This window comes from Vipera ursinii (genome assembly GCF_947247035.1).
Source record: "Vipera ursinii genome assembly, chromosome: Z".
NCBI lineage: Eukaryota > Metazoa > Chordata > Lepidosauria > Squamata > Viperidae > Vipera > Vipera ursinii.
Genome location: NC_139517.1, coordinates 1,155,028 through 1,175,879, shown reverse-complemented (window position 1 = coordinate 1,175,879; position 20,852 = coordinate 1,155,028). Strand labels below are relative to the sequence as shown.

The window sequence follows — 20,852 nt, the reverse complement described above, 5'->3', positions numbered from 1 at the left end:
CCCCCTTGCCCTGGGTGTCCCCCACTCCTCAACCAGGGACTGCCCGAGTCTCCCCCAAGAAGACATGGCTCGAAGGAGTACAATCAAGTCCGTTTATTAAAATCACAAGGAAAGTTGCATGATTCTGTCCATTTGCGCAAAGCCGACAGCCTTGGCATAAGCTCCTTCCTGTCACAAATCGGGAGCCGTTGTTAACAGGGGTCTTCCAACTTGGCAACTTTAAGACGGGTGGACTTCAACTCCTGAGGAATTCTGGGAGTTGAAGTCCACCCGTCTTAAAGGTGCCAAGTTGGAAGACCCCTGCATTATAGTATTAATTTATCATTTAAAAAAAGAGAGAAGATTCAGCCCCTTCAGAATTTAAGTTTTAAATTAAATTTAAATTTCAGTGCAAGTTGCGGGGAGATCCCCACTGCTTTGGTCCGAGGCCCCTCCTGACCACCACCCCCCAAAAAAATGAATGAACATCAGCAGAGGGAAACTCCGGTTTGCCCAGCCCTGGGGGCCACACACAGGCTGGCGAGGGGACGTCAGGGCACCAAGGCCAGCCAGCCAAGGATGAGGAGGCCCCCGCCATAGGGTGCCACCTGAGTGAAGGACGGCTGGCCAGTCAGCGCATGATAATAAAAGGGCCCGCAGAAGAGTCCCAGGCCGGACGACAGGACGCTGCCAGCCTGCAGGAGACCAAGAACAAAGACGGCTTTAAGGTCGGCCCCTCCCTACAAACCACAGACGCCCCTTCCGGTGCCAAGCCAGGAGACGCCCGGGGTCCGGCTGCCCCGTCTGGGCTGACGTGGAGAAACGGCATCCGGAAACCGAAGGAGGCTCCAGGGCAGGGTTGGTCAGCTCTGGCCAGCAGGAGAGGTGGACTTCAACTCCCAGAATCCCACAGTCATTATGATTGTTATTGTCATTGATATAATCGCTAGTGTAGGATTGAGAACGTACATAAACATATGTACGCAGTCCGTGTAATTTGTAAGTAAAACTTCTATGGGGCTAGCTTGGGTAACTGGAAGAGGGGTGGACTTCAACTCCCAGAATTCCAGTCACTACTACTACTACTACTCCTTCTCCTCATAACTACTATTAGTGTATGAAAGGGGTGGACTTCTACTCCTAGAATTCCAGTCATTACTACTACTACCCCTTCTCCTCCCCATCATCATCATCACTACTATTTAGTGTATGAAAGAGGGGAGGACTTCAACTCCCAGAATTCGTCATTACTACTACTACTACTACTACTCCTTCTCCTCCCCCTCATCATCATCATCACTACTATTTAGTGTATGAAAGAGGGGTGGACTTCTAGTCCCAGAATTCCACAGTAATTATATTATCATCATCATCATCATCATCATCATTTAGTGTATGATGATAGTATGACAGGAGAAAAGTAAAGATATATATGCAGTCTACATAATTATAAGTAAAACTTCCAAAGAGCTGGGCCACTTGGAAGGATCTGGACTTCAACTCCCAGAATTCTGGGCGTTCACCGATCTTAAAGGTGCCAGGACTCAAAAAACGCTGCCCCAGAAGATGGGGGTAGAGGAGCTTTCCCATGCACATGACAGCCCAGGGATCCGACTGCACTGGGAGAGAGATTTCCAGAAATGGGAGGGGGGAAAAACACCTGAATTGCCCCCACCCCTCCAAGAATTAGTGGGGCGAAATCCTGGAGGGGTTGGGAGGGGGAGGGTCAAAACAGGCCAGAGGGTGGGTCTCCCTGGAGGACCAAAGCCCCGCCCCCAACTTGCAAGAGCTGCGTCTGCAGCAGGGGTCTTCAAACTTGGCCCGTTCCTTTGATGCCTTGTGGACTTCAACTCCCAGAATTCCTCAGCCAGCGTGGCTGGCTGAGGAATTCTGGGAGTTGAAGTCCACCAGTCATCAAAGGGGCAAGTTTGAAGAGCCCTGGTCTGGAGGAAGCTGGGTGGGGAGGGGGGAAGCAGGTTGGGGGCGGGGGCGGGACGCCCCCTCCCCAAATACCTACCAGCATGGGGTAGCGGCAGTGGGGCACCGCCAGGAGTGCCAGGCTGTGTAGGAAGTGGTACTTATTGGCTGTGCTGTACAGCTGCAAGAGAAGCATCACACTGTGGGGGCCTGCACGACCCCCACCCCCCCAGGACCCCTCCCCAGGACACCCCCCCCAGCCGCCACTCCCAGAGCGGGCAGGAACAGCCGCGTGGTTGCTGGCAGGACCACAGTGAGAATCCCGCCGCGATATCCAGCTGGCTCCCTCGGGGTGGGGGTGATTGGAGGGTCTTTTTTTTCGGGGGGGGGGTCTTTTACCTCCTTCAGGTACTCTGGCTGTTCCCGGGGGTGGAAGCCTGGAAGAAGAGCAGCGGGACCCGGTTATTGCGGGGGGGGAGAAAGGACGGGGGGCTTGGAAAGACCACCGCCCGCTTTGGGGCCGCCCCGTCCCGCGAGACCCCCGGCTTCCCCTTGCTGGCACGGGGGCTGCCGGCTTCAGACCAGCGCTTCCCCCGCGGGGTCTCTTTCGCTCCGCCAAGAGGGGGGGCGGCGGCGGGGGACCCCCGACGGCTCGGTGGCCGGTTCAGACCCCCTCCCCGTCGGGGACGACCCCAGGGGTGGCATTCTGCCAATGGGGGTGGGCTGCACGCGGTGAGGTCACCCCTGCGTGACGTCACGCCTCCCCCCCCAAAGGCTGGGGCAGGGGTCTGCCCGAGGGGCGCCACTAAGCGGCCCCTTCGTCTTAAAACGAGCAGCCCCCCCCAAAAAAATTGCTCGGCCCTGCCGGACGCTGCAAAGGAAGCGAAGCCCGCAATCGGACTCCCCTCCAGACCCCCACCCCACGAAGACCCCTCCCCAAATTGCAGCCGGCTTTTGTTTTTCCAAGCGGCCACGCCGGCTGGTTCCGGGCTCCAGCCAGCCCCGTCGTGCCCAGGTCCGCCCGGCCGCCCCCCCCCCCCCCGCGCTCACCGTGAGCCCCATAAGCGGCCGCCCCCACCGCGGCTGCCCCGCTCAGCGCCCCTAGGCGGCGGAAAAAAGTAGCCGCCATGCTCCGCTGGGTCTTCGAACGCTTCGGACTAGGCGCGTCTCAGCCAATCGGGCTGCGCGGAGCCTCTTTCATATGCAAGCCACGCCCACCCAACGGGTCCAGCCAGCCAATCGGCGCTCGCTACCGCTTTCCCTTTGGGGGGAGCCCGCTAGAAGGAAGGGAAACCGAGCCCGGCCGTTATCCAATAGGAAATGAGTTCCCTTCCTTCTCCCGTTTCTTTTTTTTGTGTGTGTCCTCCAGTCCGATTCGCCTACTGCGAGGTTGGACTTGAGGACGTCAATCAGGGCACGGCAGCCAATCCCGTGAAGCGGGAGGGAGGGCGCAGTTGCGGCACTTGGCGGCGTGGTGCATGAAAGCAGGCTGGCTTATTCTGCCATTTACGGTAGCGCCCCTGCAACGGCGCCCTCTGCTGGAAGAGAGGAAAAAAACCCTTGGCCTTTTCCCAGTGGTGCCCTTTCCTTCTCTGGAGAAGCGGGAGGCTGGACTAGAAGACCTCCAAGGTCCCTTCCAGCTCTATTCTATTCTATTCTATTCTATTCTATTCTATTCTATTCTATTCTATTCTATTCTATTGTCCTTTCACGTGAAGTCACGCATTCCGACGTTAGCCTCCCCCCCATTCCTTTTCCCCCCACCATTTCTGCACGTTCTTCCATGAAAACTGCACGTGGAAGCATCCGTGTACCTCTTAATCGACTACTCTGGTTACGACCGAGCTGCAGTGACCGGCTCGGACCGCCAGGGGGCAGCAGGGATGCTGTGCAACGCGGGGGAGAGGAGGGGGGCGGGTGGCAGGGCGTCTCCATCTTGGACCACAGCTGCCCTGATGTTCCAGCCCGGTCTTCCCCAACATGGCGCCCTCCGGGACGTTGGACCTTCCGTGACCATCACCTTCCCACCCGCGCGGCCCAGACTCGCGTGTGGAACCCTGTCACGTGGGAACGCGGGCCCTGTGTCGCTGCGCCACCAGGGAAAGACACTGCCCGTTGACCCGCCTCGGATACCCACCGTGAAGCTTTGGAGGGGGGGCGGTGGTGTGATAGTCCCCCGTCCCTCCCCCCTACCGCGCAAGGGCCGAGTCCTCCAACTTCCATCGGGGCTCGGGATTCCCACGCTGGCAGGAACCTGCCCGAAATACAATAACCCCCCCCAAAAAAAATCGCCGCTGGCTTTCTCGTCCCCCTCCCATTGGAAAGCTCTGGGCTGGCTTCTGAAACCTCGGCGCCCACGCAAAAGCTGACACGCGTGTCCACGCAGATGGGGCACGGCCGTGGGAAGGTGCCCTGCACCCCCCGTCTCCCCGGGCAGGCTGCCAAAAGAGGGCTTGCCTTCGTGCCAGGCTTTCTGCCACCCACCCGCCAAGCCCATTCGGGGGTCTGGTGGGACTTTGGAGGGGGGGCAGCTTCCCTAGAGTCGCTCTGAAGCGGGCTGGGGCGGGGGGACGTCGAGCCTTTCCGTCCGCACCCCGACGATCAGCTTCGAGTCTGGGTTGCGCTTTTCCACCCGACCCCCTCCGCCCTCTGCCCCCCCCAACCTACTACCTCTGGCCGTGCCGCAGCTCTTCGTGCGCTGCGAGCACGTGCAGAGTGCTTCCCGCGATCCGAGGGGCGGGAGGGGGAGGGGAGACAGCCCGGGTGCCTCGCCCTCCCCCTTCTTCTCTGGGTCCGAGCGGGGCTCCAAAGAAACAAGCGTGTCGCCTTATATCCACCCCCCCACCCACCCCGGGGAAAAAAAAAAAGTCCAGCCGATGCGCTGCGCGGCTGCTCCACCCTCGCCCTCCTTATTCGAGACCCCCGTGGCTTCCCGGCTGGGCTCCGAAGCCCCTTCCCCTTGTGGTAGTAATGGAGGGGGGGGGGAGAGACCAGAGCAGACCCCCTCCGGCCCCCCCTCCCCAAAGGGCAGAGGATGCGCTGCGCGGTGTGCCCCCATCCTCCTCTTCCTCCATCAGCTCGCCCGGCCGCGACCCTCCAGGCTTCCCCATCCCCCCACACCCCCCCCCTTCAGCTGCGCCTTCGAGCTTGGCAAGTGAGCGGGCAGCGATGACGTCCCCCCGCTCTGGCTTCGCCCCTCCGCCGCCCCCCCCTCCCTCCCCCCCCCAAACCCGGAGCGCGCATCCGCTGCCTGCGCTGCCTGCGCCTGGCGCAGCCTGGAAAGCGGAGCGAGCGGCTATTTTTAGCAGCCACCAGGCGGGAGGGGAGGGGAGGGGAGGGGGTGGGTGGGCTGCCTCCCTGCGACGCCCACCGCATCCCCGACGCCCTTTCCCGCATCTCTGCAGCTCCCTTTCTTCCCTCCCCCGCACGTATGGGCCGGGCAGAAACCCCCCCTCCACACACACACACACGCACTCGCACACCCCCGGCTGGATTGGGTGGACGAAGCCCCCTGCCCCAATTGCACGCGCCCAGAGAGGGGATTGGGGACACACACACACACCCCCGCACACACGCGGAAGAAGCGGGTGATGGAGGGGTGGGGGAGGCGGGCAGGAGGAAGCGCGCAGCGTGGGTTCCCACGATGGGTCAGCTCCGGCTCCCGGCGCGTTGCGCTAAGCCAGATGGTGGTTTATGCCAGCGTTTCCCAACCTTAGGAACTTGAAGATGCGTGGACTTCAACTCCCAGAATTCCCCAGCTGGCTGGGGAATTCTGGGAGTTGAAGTCCACGCATCTTCAAGTTCCTAAGGTTGGGAAACGCTGGTTTATGCAGCCAACCGTGGTTACGCAAGACGCGGTCATAACGCAGTGGGCCAACCCAGATGCGGAGCCCGCGGCCCACGTCGTCTCAGCCCGGAGGGGAGTCTCGCCACGTGGGGATCCCCCCCCCAAATGTGGCAAATGCGCTCCTCGCACTCACCCCGGGAATTCCGGCTCCAGAAGGGTTTGCATTGGGGAGGGGGGAGGGGGTCCATTGCAGTCGGACGTCTTGCAGTTTGTGAGATCATTAAGACCCCCCCCCTGTTCCTGGAAGGGGGGGTTTCTATGTCCCCAACACCCCGCCCCCACCCCCGTCCGATTCTGCCAGAGGGGGAAAAAAAGCCGATTCAACAATTAAATCTTTTTTTTATATATTTACAATATCATTTTTCCATTTCTTGCAAGGTTTAAAAATGTGTACAGCATCTCAGCTCGATCCCAGCCGACCCCCCCCGCCACCCCCCACGCACACACTTGTACCCCGAGAGTTCTCGTCTTCGGAGAAGCGTGCGTGTGTGTGTGTGTGTGCAAACGCAACCCCCCCCAAAAAAAACCCCCACCCCCACCGGAGCTCGCTCGTCCATCCCTTATCCAGGTCATAACAAACTCTGGAGCGGTGGGGGGGGGACCGAAGAAAAAGCACCGCCTTAAATTTCTGTTGGTTGGTTGGTTGGTGGTTCCAATCCCGGTCTTCCCAGAAGCTGGAGGAAGAAGCCCTCCCCTCGCCGAGTTGGGAGGGGCTACAAAAGTCTCAGTCGGTGGGGGGGAGGAGGAGGAGGAGGAGGAGGCTCTTTTTGGGGGGTGGGGGGGTGGGTTGCAAGAAGATTCCTCAAAGTCAGGTGCGGGAAGGTGGTTTGAAAAATTGACTCCCCCTCCTGGCCGTAAGTCTCATAAAAATAGATTCTTTCCGTTGTGGGGAGGGGGGGAGGGAAGAGGGGGAGGGGGCCCAGCCATCATGCCCAGAGTGAAAAGTGTCCACAGCAGAGAAAACGGAGGGGGGGGGATTGTTGGGGGAGGGGGGGGAAAGGCAGCCCATCCCCTTCCCCATCATTTCCGCAGAAGAAACCTTCCAGCCCAAGGCACCCACTCTTCTTTCTTGAAGACCCCCCCCCACGCACACCCAGGGTGGGCTGGGGAGGGGTCGCACCCCACCACGCACCCGCTCTCCTCTCTTAAAATCCGGGAAGCCTCTTCCTATTTGGCCAAGATCTGAGGGGCAGAAAAGATCCCACACACACACACACACCACACACACGCGGGAACAATGGTGGTGGATCTCCTGGATCTCCAAGGAAGCCTTTGGGTGGAGACTGAGCAGGGTTAAGTGGATTCCGAGGATCTCTTCAATTTAGCCCCCCCCCTGGGGGGCTTTAACCCACTTTGAGGGTATCTATCCGTGTGCTTCTAATGGCGGAGGGAGGGGGCAACCCGGGTGGGTTGGGGAGAGGGGGGGCATGAGTGCAGAGGGGGGGGCGATGAGGATGAGGGTCAGAGTGCCCCAAGGCGATTAAGGTCAGGATGGCACTCTTTTTTTCCCTTGGCACGCGTCCAGCCAACGTAAAACCGTGAAGCAAAATACCCCCCCCTTCGAACCCTCCAAACAAGGGGTAGCAAAAACACGCCCCCCCCTCTCTCCGTCTCCCACCCTGCACCCACCCACCCACCCACCCACCCAGCGCTGCTGCTGCTGCTGAGTTTGGCACAAACGTTGCTTGCTTTTTTTTTTTTCAATTTATTTCTCTTTTTTTTTCTTACAAAATAATTGTTTTCCTTTTTTAAAAAAACAGATATAGATATATATTTATTCATAATAAAGTCTGTCTCGTCTTTCTTTTTTCTTTTCTCTTTCTTTTTTTTTAAAAAAAGGAAACCAACTTTGCAAAGAGAGAGCTGGAGGGGGTGCCCCCCATGGCTTAGAACGAAACGGCCCCCCCCCCTCCACCCTTCCTGCTCTCTGTCCCCCACCCCCTAATCCAGGGGTCTTCGAACTTGGCCCTTGGATGACTTGTCCACAAGTTCGAAGGGCCAAGTTCGAAGACCCCTGCCCTAATCCTTCCTTCCTTCCTTCCTTCCTTCCTTCCTTCCTTCCTTCCTTCCTTCCTTCCTTCCTTCCTTCGGGATGCCAGCAAAGAAAAGATCAGCAGAGGCATCAGGGGAGAGGCAGCGGGCAGAAAATTTAAAACCACAAAAGGAAGGAAGGATGGACGTGTCTTCACGGGACCAGAGAGAGAAAAAAAATGCACCCAAATTAAACGAAGGGATGTATCCAGGCAGTCCTCGGCTTACGACTTTTCATCTAGTGACCGCTCAAAGCGACAGCCGCGTTCAAAAAAGAGACGGAGGACTGTTTTTCACACTTACGACCGTTCGCAGCATTTCTCCCCCCACTCCCCCATGGTCATGGGATCCAAAATTCAGGCGCTCGGCAACCGACTCATGTTTATGACGGTCGCAGCGTCCCAGGGTGTGTGTGTGTGTGTGTGTGTGTGTGTGTGTGTGTCACACGAACCCCTGTTGCGACCATCCGACCGGCAAAGTCGACGGGGGAAGCCGGAATTCGCTTAATGACCCTGTTCCTCCCTTAATGACCGTACCGATTCACTTAACAACGGTGGCGAGAAAGGTTGTAAAAAGGGGCAAAGCTCACTGGACAAATGTCTCACTTAACGACGGCAATTTTGGGCTCCGTTGGGGTCGAGGGATGCCTCTAATCCCACGGGAGGAAAAAATGCTTACGACCGGAATTGAGGCCAAACTTCCCATCGCTAAGCGAGGCAGTTGTGAAGTGCCCCGTTTTACGACCTTTCTTTGCCACCGTTGTTCAGTGAGTCCCTGCAGTTGTTACGTTAGGAACATGGTTAAGTGAATTCGGCCTCCCCGTAGACTCTGCTTGTCAGGAGGCCACAAGAGGGGATCACGTGACGCCCCCCCACCGGGACGCGGCGACCATCATAAATACGAGTCAGTTGCCAATCGTCTGGATTTTGATCACCTGACCCCGAGGGAGGCTGCGACAGCCGTTTAAGGGTGAAAAGTGGACGTCGCTTTTTTTGGTGCCGTCGTAACTTGGAACGGTCGCTAAACGAACGTGTGTTGGAGAAGATCTAGGGTGCTCTGCAAGGGTGCGAGAGAAGGGGCCCTTGTAAGACGGAAGAGCTCAAGACACGGGTGGGTGGGTGCGCCCCACCACTGTTTTCCCCCCTCCCCGTCAACAATTTACGGAACCCTTGCGCCCCCCCCAGAAGGAAAGAGCAAATCGCTGGGGGAAAAGCAGGCGACTCGAGGCAGCGAGCCAGGCTGCGTGAAAGAGCGCAAAGCCATCAGGAACGAAGGAAGTCCTTCCAGGGGGTGGGCACAAGCAGACGGGCCGGGCGGAAGAAGGCCAACCAGGCAGCCAAGTGCCGGCGGGAAGGGGTGGGGCAGAAGAAACAAGGACCCCTGCAAATAGGGACCCCCGCCTTCGGGTCTGCAGTGCCGATTTAGCCACAGTGTTGTCGCAACCGTCCAAGCGCTGGAAGGGGTAGGCCAGTTGCGGTGCCCGTCCAGAGGGGAGGGAGGGGAGGAGGAAGAGGCTGGGAGGGAACAGGAGGGCGGCAGGGGTCGCCCAGGGCTGAAGGAACAGCTGGAAAGAGCCCACCCAGCGGGGTAGGCTGGGCTTCTGGGGGTCCTGCCCTGTGGGGCTGGACAGGGAGTGGCCTGTTGCCCCACCGGACCCTCTTTGGAGAAGCCCTGCCAGGCTCCAAGGGGCAGGAGGGCTGCTTTCTCCTGACCTTGAGCCTCCCCGTGGGGTTCTTCCGCCCCCTCCCCCAATACTCTGGGACTCCGCCCCCTCCCACCACCCCATCAATGGATCAGCCCAGGAAATTCTTGTGCGGTGCAGGAAGGATTGGGAGGATGGGAGAGAAAGAAGAAAGAAAGAAAGAAAGAAAGAAAGAAAGAAAGAAAGAAAGAAAGAAAGAAAGAAAGAAAGAAAGAAAGAAAGAAAGAAAGAAAGAAAGAAAGAAAGAAAGAAAGAAAGAAAGAGAAAAAGAAAGAAAGAAAGAAAGAAAGAGAAAAAGAAAGAAAGAAAGAAAGAGAAAGAAAGAAAGAAAGAAAGAAAGAAAGAAAGAAAGAAAGAAAGAAAGAAAGAAAAAGAAAGAAAGGGAGGGGAGGGAGGAAGGAAGGAAGGAAGGAAGGAAGGAAGGAAGGAAGAAAGAAACAAAGAAAGGTAGGGAGAGGGAGGAGGAAGGAAGGAAGGTAGGAAGGAAGGAAGGAAGGAAGAGACAAGGAGACGCCCAGCACTCAACCCCCTCCCCTACTTCTTCCGGCACAGAAAGGAACTGGTGGTCCAGTTGTCCACTAAGAGGTTGGGGGTGGGATACTTTCCCTTCTGGGCCCCTGGAGACCGGTGGGCAGAGACTGCTGGGGAAGGCCGAGAAGGGACAGAACCCCCTCTTCAAACCGGGAGACCCTTCGCTCCGGAAGGAAGGCGCCAGATCCACTTTGCTTTCCCGTTCAGTGGGATGCCCACCCGCGGCCTCCTCGTCCTGGGGCCCTCCAGCCCAGGTCAGATGGAAGGCTGAGCGCCTGTTCCCAGGTGGCCTAACCCAGATGTTCCGTACCCAGGACCGTTGTGTGGAGAAAGACGCGAAAAAACATCGAGAAGACCGATGACCAAGAGCCCGGTCCTTCCCTCGACGCTCCAAACCGGGGTCCCCAACCCCAGGACCGCTGCCCCGTACGGGGCCGTGGCCCGTCTGGAACCGGGCTGTGCAAGCGGCAGGCGTGGGCGCTCACACGCCCAGCTTCGTCTGCGCAAGCGCGCAGGCACTCTTGTGCACCCATGACGCTCCATGTGCGTGAACGCCTGCCGTTTGCAGGGCACCATGTCCCTCCCCCTGTCCTCCCCCCTCCGCCAGTCTGCAAAGCCGCAAAGGGTGGGAACCGCTGGCCAAAACTCTCCAGAAACTTTGGCTGAGCCACCTAGCGGGATGGAGGAGAGCAACCGGTGGTCTCTGGTGCTGAATGTGTGGATCAAGTAGACTGCCAAGGTGGCCATAGAAATGTGGGCAGATCCTTCCTTCCTTCCCTTAATTCCTTCCTTCCTTCCTTCCTTCTTCTACACTTTGATAAAGCTGGCTTCTCCAAGCCCTGAAACAGCTCGCAAAGCCTAACCGTGGCATTTCCCTGATTGTGAAGGGGGGAGGCCCTCTCCAAAGCCCCCCCATCCCTTTTTCTCTCGGACCCCCCCCCCGTGAGCCGAGCCCCCAAATAGCCTTCAAATGCATGACCCCCTTTCCGACATTTCTCTACACGCGAGTGGAAGGGCGCTCTTCTTCCACCCCTAACTCCATGCCTTGACTCCTTGGAAGAATGGCAGCTGCCCACGCGGGGTGGGCTCCCGTACCGTGCCACCTCTAGGAGGACGGTGGATCCACTGAAGGGCCACCGGATCTGGGCGAAGGGGCTGCCGACCCCACCGGGCTCCCTCCTCCGTTGCCGTTCCCCCACAGTGTGATATAAAAGGCCTGTATGGGCCACGGGGCGGGAAGAGGGCCTCCCCCTGGGGGCAGCTTGGCAAGAGACTCCCCCTCCCACTGGGGGGGGCTTCGGGCACCGAGGACAACTATACACGGGTGGTGGAGTGAGGGTGAGGGAGGGTGTTGTTGTGTCCAGTGGGGAAGGTGTTGAAAGGGTGCAAGGCTTGCATACCCGTGATGGTGCTGGGAATCATGGTAATGGTGTTCGGGGTCATCAGGGGCACATCGTCCGGTGCCCGGCGAAGTGCCAGGGTGTAGTCGGGAGGGCAGGCGGGGCGTAGGATTTCATGCGGTCGCAAGGGCTCCAGGTCGTGCGCGTCGTGCTCCAAATGTTTGATTTGCAGCGACATGATCTCTTCCTCGTGGCTGCCGTGCACCAGGTCGTTGGCCGCGCTGCGTTGGGGACTGAGCCGCCGTCCGCTCCGCAGCTCGTGGCGCCTGTCCCGCTTATAGTACAGGGCGGCAAACGCCAGGATGTTCAGGAAGAGCAGGGAGGCGCCCACCGCCACCGTCACGCTGAGTTCGGTGGAGTAGTCCCGCGAGTCTCCCGGGAACGGCACGTACCGCGGCGGACGGGCGACGTCGTCTTCGTCCGGAGGGAGGGTGGCAATGGGCTGGCGGGTTGTGCTTGGCCCCACCCGCGTGCTGGGCCAGCGGGTGACGTAGGGGGGCACCCGGGTGGTGGTGGAGGTGTAGGGGGGCTCGTGGAGGTTGTGGAGGTGGGGCACCAGCTCCAGCCAGAAAGCCACCTTGTTGGCACGGTAGTTGTCCCGCACGCGGGGTTTCAGGCCGATGTGCAGGTACTGCTTGTCCTTGGTGTTGAATTTGGTCCACACCACCTCCTCGAAGCGGTTGGGCTTGGTGTGGATGAACTTGGTGTCCTGCGGCACAGGCTGGTTGGGGTCCCTGTGGGGAGGGGGAGAAAGAAAGCCATGGGTGGAAAACAATCAAGGAGAGAAGGAACGCAGAACTAAGGAGAGACCTCCTAACAGTGAGGACAATTCACCAGTGGAACACCTTGCCACCAGAAGTCGTAGGTGTTCCGTCCCTGGTGGCTTTTAAGAAGAGACTGGACAGCCACCGATCTGGAATGGTATAGGGCAGGGGTAGGCCACCTTGGCTCTTTTAGGACTCGTGGACTTCAACTCCCAGAATTCCTGAGCCAGCTACGCTGGCTCAGGAATTCTGGGAGTTGAAGTCCACGAGTCCTAAAAGAGCCAAGGTGGCCTACTCCTGGTATAGGGCCTCCTGCTTGAGCAGGGGGCTGGACTAGAAGACCTCCAAGGTCCATTCCAGTTCTATTCGGATTACATATTTGTCTGAAACGGTATAGGGTCTTTTACTTGAGCAGGGGGTTGGACTGGAGGACCTCCAAGGTCCCTCCCAATTCTGCTATTCTATTAGTCTAACAAAGAGAAAGACTAGGGATGACATGATAGCAGTCTTCCAATATTTGAAGGCTGCCAGAAGGCAGGACAAGAAGCAACGGATGGAAACTAATCAAGGAGAGAAGCAACCTGGAACTAAGGAGAAACTTCCTGACAGTGAGGACGATTAACCAGTGGAACGACTCGCCTCCAGAAGTTGTGGGTTCTCCAACGCTGGAGGTTTTTAAGAAGAAACTGGACATTTGTCCAGAACGGTGTCGCGTTTCCTGCTTGAGCAGAGGGTGGGATTAGAAGAGGGGTCCCCAATCCCCGGGGTGTGGACTAGTATCGGGCCACAGCATGCCCGCAACTGGTCCACACAAACAAAGCCCCATCCGCGGGATGCAGGCAGCACGCCAAACCATGCACCCTCTGGTCCATGGAAAAACCTCTCTCCACAGAACCAGTCCCTGGTGCCCAAAAGGTTGGGGACCTCTGGTCTAGGTGACCTCTGAGCTCCCTTCCAGCTCCGTTACTCTGTGATTAAAAGTGGCGGACGCACCAGAGATAGCTGCCTCGGATTGAGCAAAAGCTCCCATCCCTACGTCTGATCCTAGGGCTCTTTCTCCCAGGCCCGCAAACCGTGGCCCTGTCCACCAAACGTGGACGTGGCCAATTTTCGGACATTTTGAGGGATTCTGGGAAGCAAACACAGTTTGTGGGAGGTGGAGCTGGAAAGGGTTTCATTCTAACGGGGGAAAGAGGAACGTTAGGAGCTGGAAAAATTTCCAGAATCTGTCCACCGACTTCGGTCCACTCCTCTTACAAGCGGCCATCTTTGAGAAACACTAAATCAGACCTCGTGAGATAAACGCCCCTGTTTGTTTGCCAACGGAGAGTCTTCCAAAATGCCAGTTTTGACATTGCGTCCTCAAGACCCACGAGAGATCCAGGGGGGGAAATCAGGAATTCTGCTTTTCTTTCTGGACATTGCCAATCCTCCCCCAGTTATTTCTTTAAGCCAGGGGTCTGCAAATTTGCCCGCTTTAAGACTGGTGGACTTCAACTCCCAGAATTCCCCAGCCAGCAAGAGTTTACCAGAATTCATCCTGGGTAGGACAAGAAGAAATGCGGCTGGACTGCATTTATCACATTTTTTTGATTGGGTAACTTTCTTAATAGATGGTGGGAATGCAGTAAACTTAATATATCTTGACCTGGTTGTTTTCCTGCAGACGTTTCATGGCCTGACCAGGTAACATCATGAGTGCTAGAAGGGGATTGCATTTCCTAGCAGTGATAATGTTACCTACTTGTGTAATGAAACATCTGCAAGAAAACCACCAAGCTCAGAGACCACCAAGAACCCCACAGCCGCCCTCCTCCTCCTCCTCTCCACAAACATTACTCCCTTCTAGCACTGATCATGTTACATAGTTGGGACATGAAACATCTGCAAGGAAACTACCAAGCTGAGAGAGCACCAAAGACCTCACAGTCCTCCTCCTCCTCCTCCTCCTCCTCCTCTCCACAAACATCACTCCCTTCTAACACTGATGATGTTACCTAGATGGGTGATGAAACATCTGAAAGAAAACCACCAAGCTGAGAGACCACCAAGGGCCCCACATTTCCACCCTGAGATACAAATGTCTCTTTTATTTGGCAAGGAGTTCTCCCAGGTAGTTCACTAACTCTCCTCGGCTCTGGCTGGCCGCCTGATCCTACTAGGACCAACCAGGATCTCGATCCTGGCTTAATGTCGGCCATGACCTCTATCCCTTCCACCACAGCATGCATTCCAGAGGGTTCCCCCTCTGCAGCTCCCGTTCATGGTGTGTGTGTGTGTGTGTGTGTGTGTGTGTGTGTGTGTGTAAGTACCCCTTTCTGCTCCCCAGACACCAAATCTTATGTGCCTCTGCTGACCCTCAAAGGAGAGGTCCACCCTTCTAAACAGCCTTCTTCCAGGAAGAAAATATTCTCCGTCCTTCTCATGCACGTACTTTGTCAAACTTCTACAGCTACAACTCAGCCCAAGACTTCCGTTGCTAAGCGAGACGGCTGCAAAGTGAGTTTTGCCCCATTTTACAAGAGTTGCTAAGCGAATCACTGCAGTTCTTAAGTCAGTGGCACGGTTGTTAAGTGAATCCGGCTTCCCCGTTGCTTGTCAGAAGGTCGCAAAACGGGATCATGCGACTCCAAGACATGGCGACCGCCATAAATGTGAGCCAAGGGTTGGAATTTTGATCAGCTGACCATGGGAAGGCTGCAGCAGTCGTAAGTGTGAGAACCGGGTCACTTTTTTCAGCGCCGCTGTAACTTGGACCGGTCACTGAATGAAATGTTGTAAGTCGAGGACTACCTGTATCTTTTGAATCTAAACGCTGGTCCCCTATCACCGGCTTCCCCACCTCAAAGCTTACTCATTGCTCCTAATCCGCTCCTTCCCCCGCCCTTTTGACTTTATGATGTTGTGGTTATTACTTAAGATTTAACCTTCATTTCAGTTGTCCGGGCCTGGCAAAAACTTAACAGTTCCAGTCCTAACCGAGGACCTAACAGTTGTTAAGGTAACGTCTGAGTATGTAAGAGAGTTCCGAGTAGGGTGGCTTTTTGGAAAGTCAAAATATTCAGGTCTGATAAGTTCGAAATTTCCACGCATCTAGGCCAGGGGTCCCCAATCTGTGGGCTACGGCCCACTACCAGGCCGTGGCCTCTTGACCACTGGGCCGTGTGAATGGCTGGCCAGTGTGTGCGCATCCCCCCTCGCGCTAGCGCTGCCCTGAGCATTGCACAAGTGCTAGGCTGTCCCGAGCATCGTGCAGGCGATAGGTCGACTTCCAGTGTCATGCGGGCGCTCATGCCACCTACAGTTTCCTGTGGGTGCTAGCCCCACCCCCAGCATTATGTGAGCGCTCGTCCCACCCCAATGTCACATGGGCGCTAGGCACACCCTCAGCTCTGCGCAGGCACCAGGCCCTCTCCCAGTGTCGTGTGGGTGGTCACACTGCCCCAGCTTTGCGCAGGCGCTCACACTGTGCTCAGCTTTCAACAGATGCTAGTCCCACTCCCAGTGTCACATGGGTGCTTACACTGCCCCATCTTTGTGCAGGTGCTCACGGTGTGCTCAGCTTGGCACAGATGCTAGTCCCACTCGCAGTGTCACATGGGCAGAAGCTCCACCCCCACGCACGCAGCCCCATGCCTCCCTCTTCCTTTCCCTCCAGGCTGCCACCCTAGAAAGGTTGGGGACCTCTGATCTGGGCCACCCTTTGGGTATTGCGCCAAGCGCTCCTGTTACAATTGGTACAACCACTGATTTATCGTCACCCATCCACACTGCCATTACGAATCTCACCCGGTCTTCGCAAAATTGGTCCAGTAGGTCATGACCACGGCGCTCAGCATGACATCGTTCTTGGAAAAGTTGCAAGGAAAGAGGTCCGTGGCCCCAATCATGGGGACGCCGAAGACGTAGGGGATCTCGTCCCCATGGGCCGCGTCTGCCCACTCGGGACGAGTATCCGTCTGGCAGTGATGGTAAAACGTGTAGAAGTAGACAGGCGACTGATACTCGGCGTGGAGCTTAGCAGTGGCCACGGCTGGCGCGACCCACTGATGGTCTGTGAAGAGAGCCAGAAGAGTCTTCCGGCGCATCTCGCCGTTGTCTCGATCTGCCCAGTCGGTGTACATGAACTTGATGGTCTCTCGCAAGATGTCTTTCCCTTCCGGGTAGCCATAGAGGTTGTCCACAAAGTTGGAGATGGTGAAGTCAAAGTAGCTGGCTGAGATGCCGTCTTCGTTCTCCATGGAATCCTCCACAAACTTCAAGCCCTCTCCCTGGTTGACGCCGATGAGGATGTCGTAGTTGAGGAACTCACCTTGCTGCATCAAGATCTCCGGATCATCGGGGACCACGTCGCCGTCCACCACGGGGCCAAAAGCAATGTGGTAGCGGGCGGGCTGGATGTCCTGGTCCACCAGTTCCCGGTAAGGCTTGCGCCGTAGACATTCCACGGTACTGCTGGTGTCCATGTGGTCGCAGCCAACTTTGGAGGCCAACATACGGGTGTATTTGAGCGGCTGATAGTTGACAGACCAACTGGAGATGGCAGTGCCACTCTGAGCGATGGCTTTCTGGAACAAACCTAGGGGTGGGAAAAGAGAAGAGGGCTCAGCAACCAAGTGATGGGACCAAAATGGGCAACAGTTGCCAGCTCTAAGGTTACAACACAGAACATCGAACAGCAATAGCAGTTGCACTTAGATTCGTAGTGCAATACGGGCCTAAGCAGTTTACAGAGTTGCCATGTTGCCCCCGACAATTTGGGTCCTCGTTTTACCAACCTCGGAAATACAGAAAGCTGAGTCAACCTGGAGATGGTCAGAATCGAACTTCTGGCAGTGGGCAGAGTTAGCCTGCAATGCCACATTCTAACCAGGGTGGCAGCACAGCTCTTGATAAGCAGCGATGTTGTTACCTAGTTGGGTAAGGTTAAAAGGTGGTCTAGATCAGAGTTTCCCAACCTTTTCGGGTTGACGGCCCGGAAGGGAGGGAGGGGGGGAAAAGGGGGTGGTTTTGTGGGAGGGCAGGCGCGTGTGCGCACGCACTGGAGCACCTGTTGCTCACACGAGTAGGGCTGAAAGCACCCACGAGGCTTGCACGAGAGAGGCCCCTAGCACCCGCGACACCCATGTGTGGGGCTGCAAGGCCCGAGTACCTGCGATGCTCAGGTGAGTGAGACCCTGAGTGCTCACAATGCTCACATGATGGGGGCCACAAGTTCCCACGGTGCTCATGCAAGTGAGGCCCTAAGTGTCGGCACACTCCAGCCAGCCACTCACACAGCCCGGTTGCGAACATGCCAGGGACTGGTTGTGGGACGCGGCCCACAGGTTGGGGACCCCTGGGCTAGAGGACAGGACAGTGAAACAGGAAACTGATATGCTGCCTTGGGAATTCTGGGTGTTGACCTCCATCCATGAAAAAGCTGGTCATCATCACCCACGAGAGAGCTGAGTCCAGCCCTCCTTGAATTCCGTTAACTCCTTTATCTACCGCCCGTTTGCCTTGACCTTTGTTAAATCGGAATTTTGTTTAGAGGCAGCATGGAATAGACTTCTGCTCCGTCACTGGAGATTTTTAAGAAGAGACTGGACATTCACCTGTCTGAGATGGTATAGGTTCTCCTGTTGAGTGGGGGGCTGGACTAGAAGACCTCCAAGGTCCCCTCCAGCTTCTATTCTGTTCTATTCTGTTCTGTTCTGTTCTTATTCTATTCTATTCTATTCTATTCTATTCTATTCTATTCTATTCTATTCTATTCTATTCTATTCTATTCTATTCTATTCTATTCTATTCTATTCTAGTCCATATTCTATTCTATTCTATTCTATTCTATTCTATTCTACTCTATTCTATTCTATTCTATTCTATTCTATTCTATTCTATTCTATTATCATTATTCTATTGTATTCTATTCTATTTTAATTTTATTATTCTACTCTATTCCATTCTATTTACAACAGTTCATTTACTGGCTGTTTGATGTTACAATGCCACCCAAAAAAGTGACTCATGAAGGTGTTTCACACTTACGACCCGTTGCAGCATCGCACAATCACGTGACTAAAATTCAGACTCCTACTGATGACCTTTGCCGTGTCCTGGGGTCCTGTGAGTCCTTGGGCAAGCAAAGTCCATGGGGAAACCAGATTCACCTAACAACGGTAGTGAGGAAGGCCATAAAATGGGACAAAACCCACTTAACAGCCGTCTGGCTTTGCCAGGGAAATTTCGGACCCAGATTGTGGCCGTAAATTGAGGACTCCTTTGAATAACCTGGGTTCCTGATTTTTTTTTTTGCCCCTGACACTGCCAGGTCAGTATCGCCGCCATCGCCACCAGCACCGTAACCATAATCCCCGACTGACGCAGAACTACCTTCCGAGTGGTGAGACAGGATGAGCAGGTTGACGCAGGAAGCTCCAGCCCCAGAGCCGAAGATGGTGATGCGCTCCGGGTCGCCCCCGAAGTGGCCGATGTTCTCGTTCAGCCACCTCAAGGCCTGAATCTGGTCAAGGAGGCCGTAGTTCCCCTTGCCCGACTGGTCGCCCGTGCTCATGAACCCTGCCATGGGAGGAGAGAGGGAAAGGAGTCAGACTCGGGGAGCGAGAATCGTGGTCCTGCGTTGCCAGCCCCGCCCAGAGCATCTGTTGGCATGGCTCAACCTGCACATGGATTGATAGCCATGATTTTTAACCCTGGCTCTTTTAAAGTCGAGTGGACGTCCAACTCCCAGAATTCCCCAACCAGCTAGAATGGAATGGAATGGAATGAGAATAGAACAGAACAGAATAGAATAAATATAGGAATGAAGAATAGAATAGAATAGAATAGAATAGAATAGAATAGAATAGAATAGAATAGAATAGAATAGAATAGAATAGAATAGAATAGAATAGAATAGAAGAATAGAAAATATAGAATAAAGAATAGAATAGAACAAAACAGAATAGAATAAATATAGCAATGAAGAATAGAATAGAATAGAATAGAATAGAATAGAATAGAATAGAATAGAATAGAATAAATATTTATTTATTTATTTATTTTATTGAATTTGTATATCGCCCTATTCCCGTAGGACTATATAATATAAGAATGAAGAATAGAATAGAATAGAATAGAATAGAATAAAAAAGAAAATGGAATGGAATGGAATGGAATGGAATGGAATGGAATGGAATGGAATAGAATAGAATAGAATAGAATAGAATAGAATAGAATAGAATAGAATAGAATAGAATAGAATAGAATAGAATAGAATAGAATAGAATAGAATAACATAAGAGTAGAGTAGAGTAGGAATGGAATGGAATGGAATGGAATAGAATAGAATAGAATAGAACAGAACAGAACAGAACAGAACAGAACAGAATAGAATAGAATAGAATAGAATAGAATAACATAAGAGTAGAGTAGAGTAGGAATGGAATGGAATGGAATAGAATAGAATAGAATAGAACAGAACAGAACAGAACAGAACAGAACAGAACAGAACAGAACAGAATAGAATAGAATAGAATAGAATAGAATAGAATAGAATAGAATAGAATAGAGAAAATATAGAATAGAATAGAATAGGCAGCCCAGCCTAGTAATTCCAGCCACGGAAATGGTTTTGCGTCTATTTTTGAACGAAACGAAGCCGAAGCACACAATTGATCGGAAAACATCTTTTTATATCTTCTCTTCTCTTTTTGCCTGGGCCAAACATTTGCACCAACTTCTGACCGATCTCCTTCAAAATTCATCATCCCTCCATCCCGGGGCTTTTTCGCTGTAGATAATGAGGCCCAGCCATTAATTATTCAACACTTTTTAATGAAATATTAATTTCTGCTGTGCCTGGGTAAATTTCACACCCAGAGGGGGGAGGGAAAAGGGGAGGGGAGAGGACCGGAGCCACACCCCATGCCGATGCGGTGTCCGCGGCTGGTTTTATGGCCGTGGCCCTAATGCCAAGCGAGCATCACCGGCCTCAAAAATCAGGAATCCTCCGCCCTTCATAGCTACACGGCTGCTTGCTGTACTACAGGGCCAATCATCCAGAGCAAAGGGCTGCAAATGCAACATTTTTAACAATGTGCCATTCTGGGGATTTTTGTATGTGTGCATATTGGTTAGGGGAACACAGTGGCGAATAGAATAGAATAGAATAGAATAGAATAGAATAGAATAGAATAGAATAGAATAGAATAGAATAGAATAGAATAGAATAGAATAGAATAGAATAGAATAGAATAGAATAGAAATATAGAATAGAATAGAATAGAAATATAGAATAGAATAGAATAGAATAGAATAGAATAGAATAGAATAGAATAGAATAGAATAGAATAGAATAGAGTAGAAAATTATGGGAATAGAATAGAATAGAATAGAATAGAATAGAATAGAATAGAATAGAATAGAATAGAATAGAATAGAATAGAATAGAATTATGAAGAATAGAATAGAATAGAATAGAATAGAATAGAATTATGAAGAATAGAATAGAATAGAATAGAATAGAATAGAATAGAATAGAATAGAATAGAATAGAATAGAGGAATGAAGAATAGAATAGAATAGAATAGAATAGAATAGAATAGAATAGAATAGAGGAATGAAGAATAGAATAGAATAGAATAGAATAGAATAGAATAGAATAGAATAGAATAGAGGAATGAAGAATAGAATAGAAT

General features: G+C 53.9%; 2 protein-coding genes and 1 long non-coding RNA gene across 8 annotated transcripts in view; 1 reads left to right on the top strand and 2 right to left on the bottom strand.

Annotated features, from left to right (window-relative positions):
- Positions 1-88: 88 nt before the first annotated feature.
- Positions 89-447, top strand: LOC310649442. The gene is made up of 2 exons (XR_014494229.1): positions 89-228; positions 336-447. It is a non-coding gene; the product is annotated as an uncharacterized lncRNA (long non-coding RNA).
- Positions 266-3,114, bottom strand: TMEM256 (transmembrane protein 256). Its single transcript, XM_083377839.1, has 4 exons — positions 2,947-3,114; positions 2,296-2,333; positions 1,997-2,077; positions 266-674 (listed from the first exon to the last, which is right to left on the bottom strand). Exons 1-4 carry the CDS (start codon positions 3,023-3,025, stop codon positions 531-533), a joined length of 342 nt encoding a protein of 113 aa, XP_083233965.1. The 5' UTR covers positions 3,026-3,114; the 3' UTR covers positions 266-530.
- Positions 3,115-11,321: 8,207 nt separating this feature from the next.
- Positions 11,322-20,852, bottom strand: part of NLGN2 (neuroligin 2) — a gene marked incomplete at both ends in the record, with an annotated part of 30,950 nt that continues 21,419 nt past the window's right edge. For 4 of the 6 annotated variants that reach the window (XM_083377661.1, XM_083377663.1, XM_083377664.1 and 1 more), the window contains 3 exons: positions 11,322-12,141; positions 15,961-16,750; positions 18,547-18,732. In XM_083377661.1, the coding sequence (XP_083233787.1) occupies positions 11,322-12,141; positions 15,961-16,750; positions 18,547-18,732 (1,796 nt within the window). Of the gene's footprint in view, positions 12,142-15,960; positions 16,751-18,519; positions 18,733-20,852 lie in introns of all 6 variants that reach the window. The other 2 variants (XM_083377662.1, XM_083377665.1) reach the window with 1 other exon arrangement.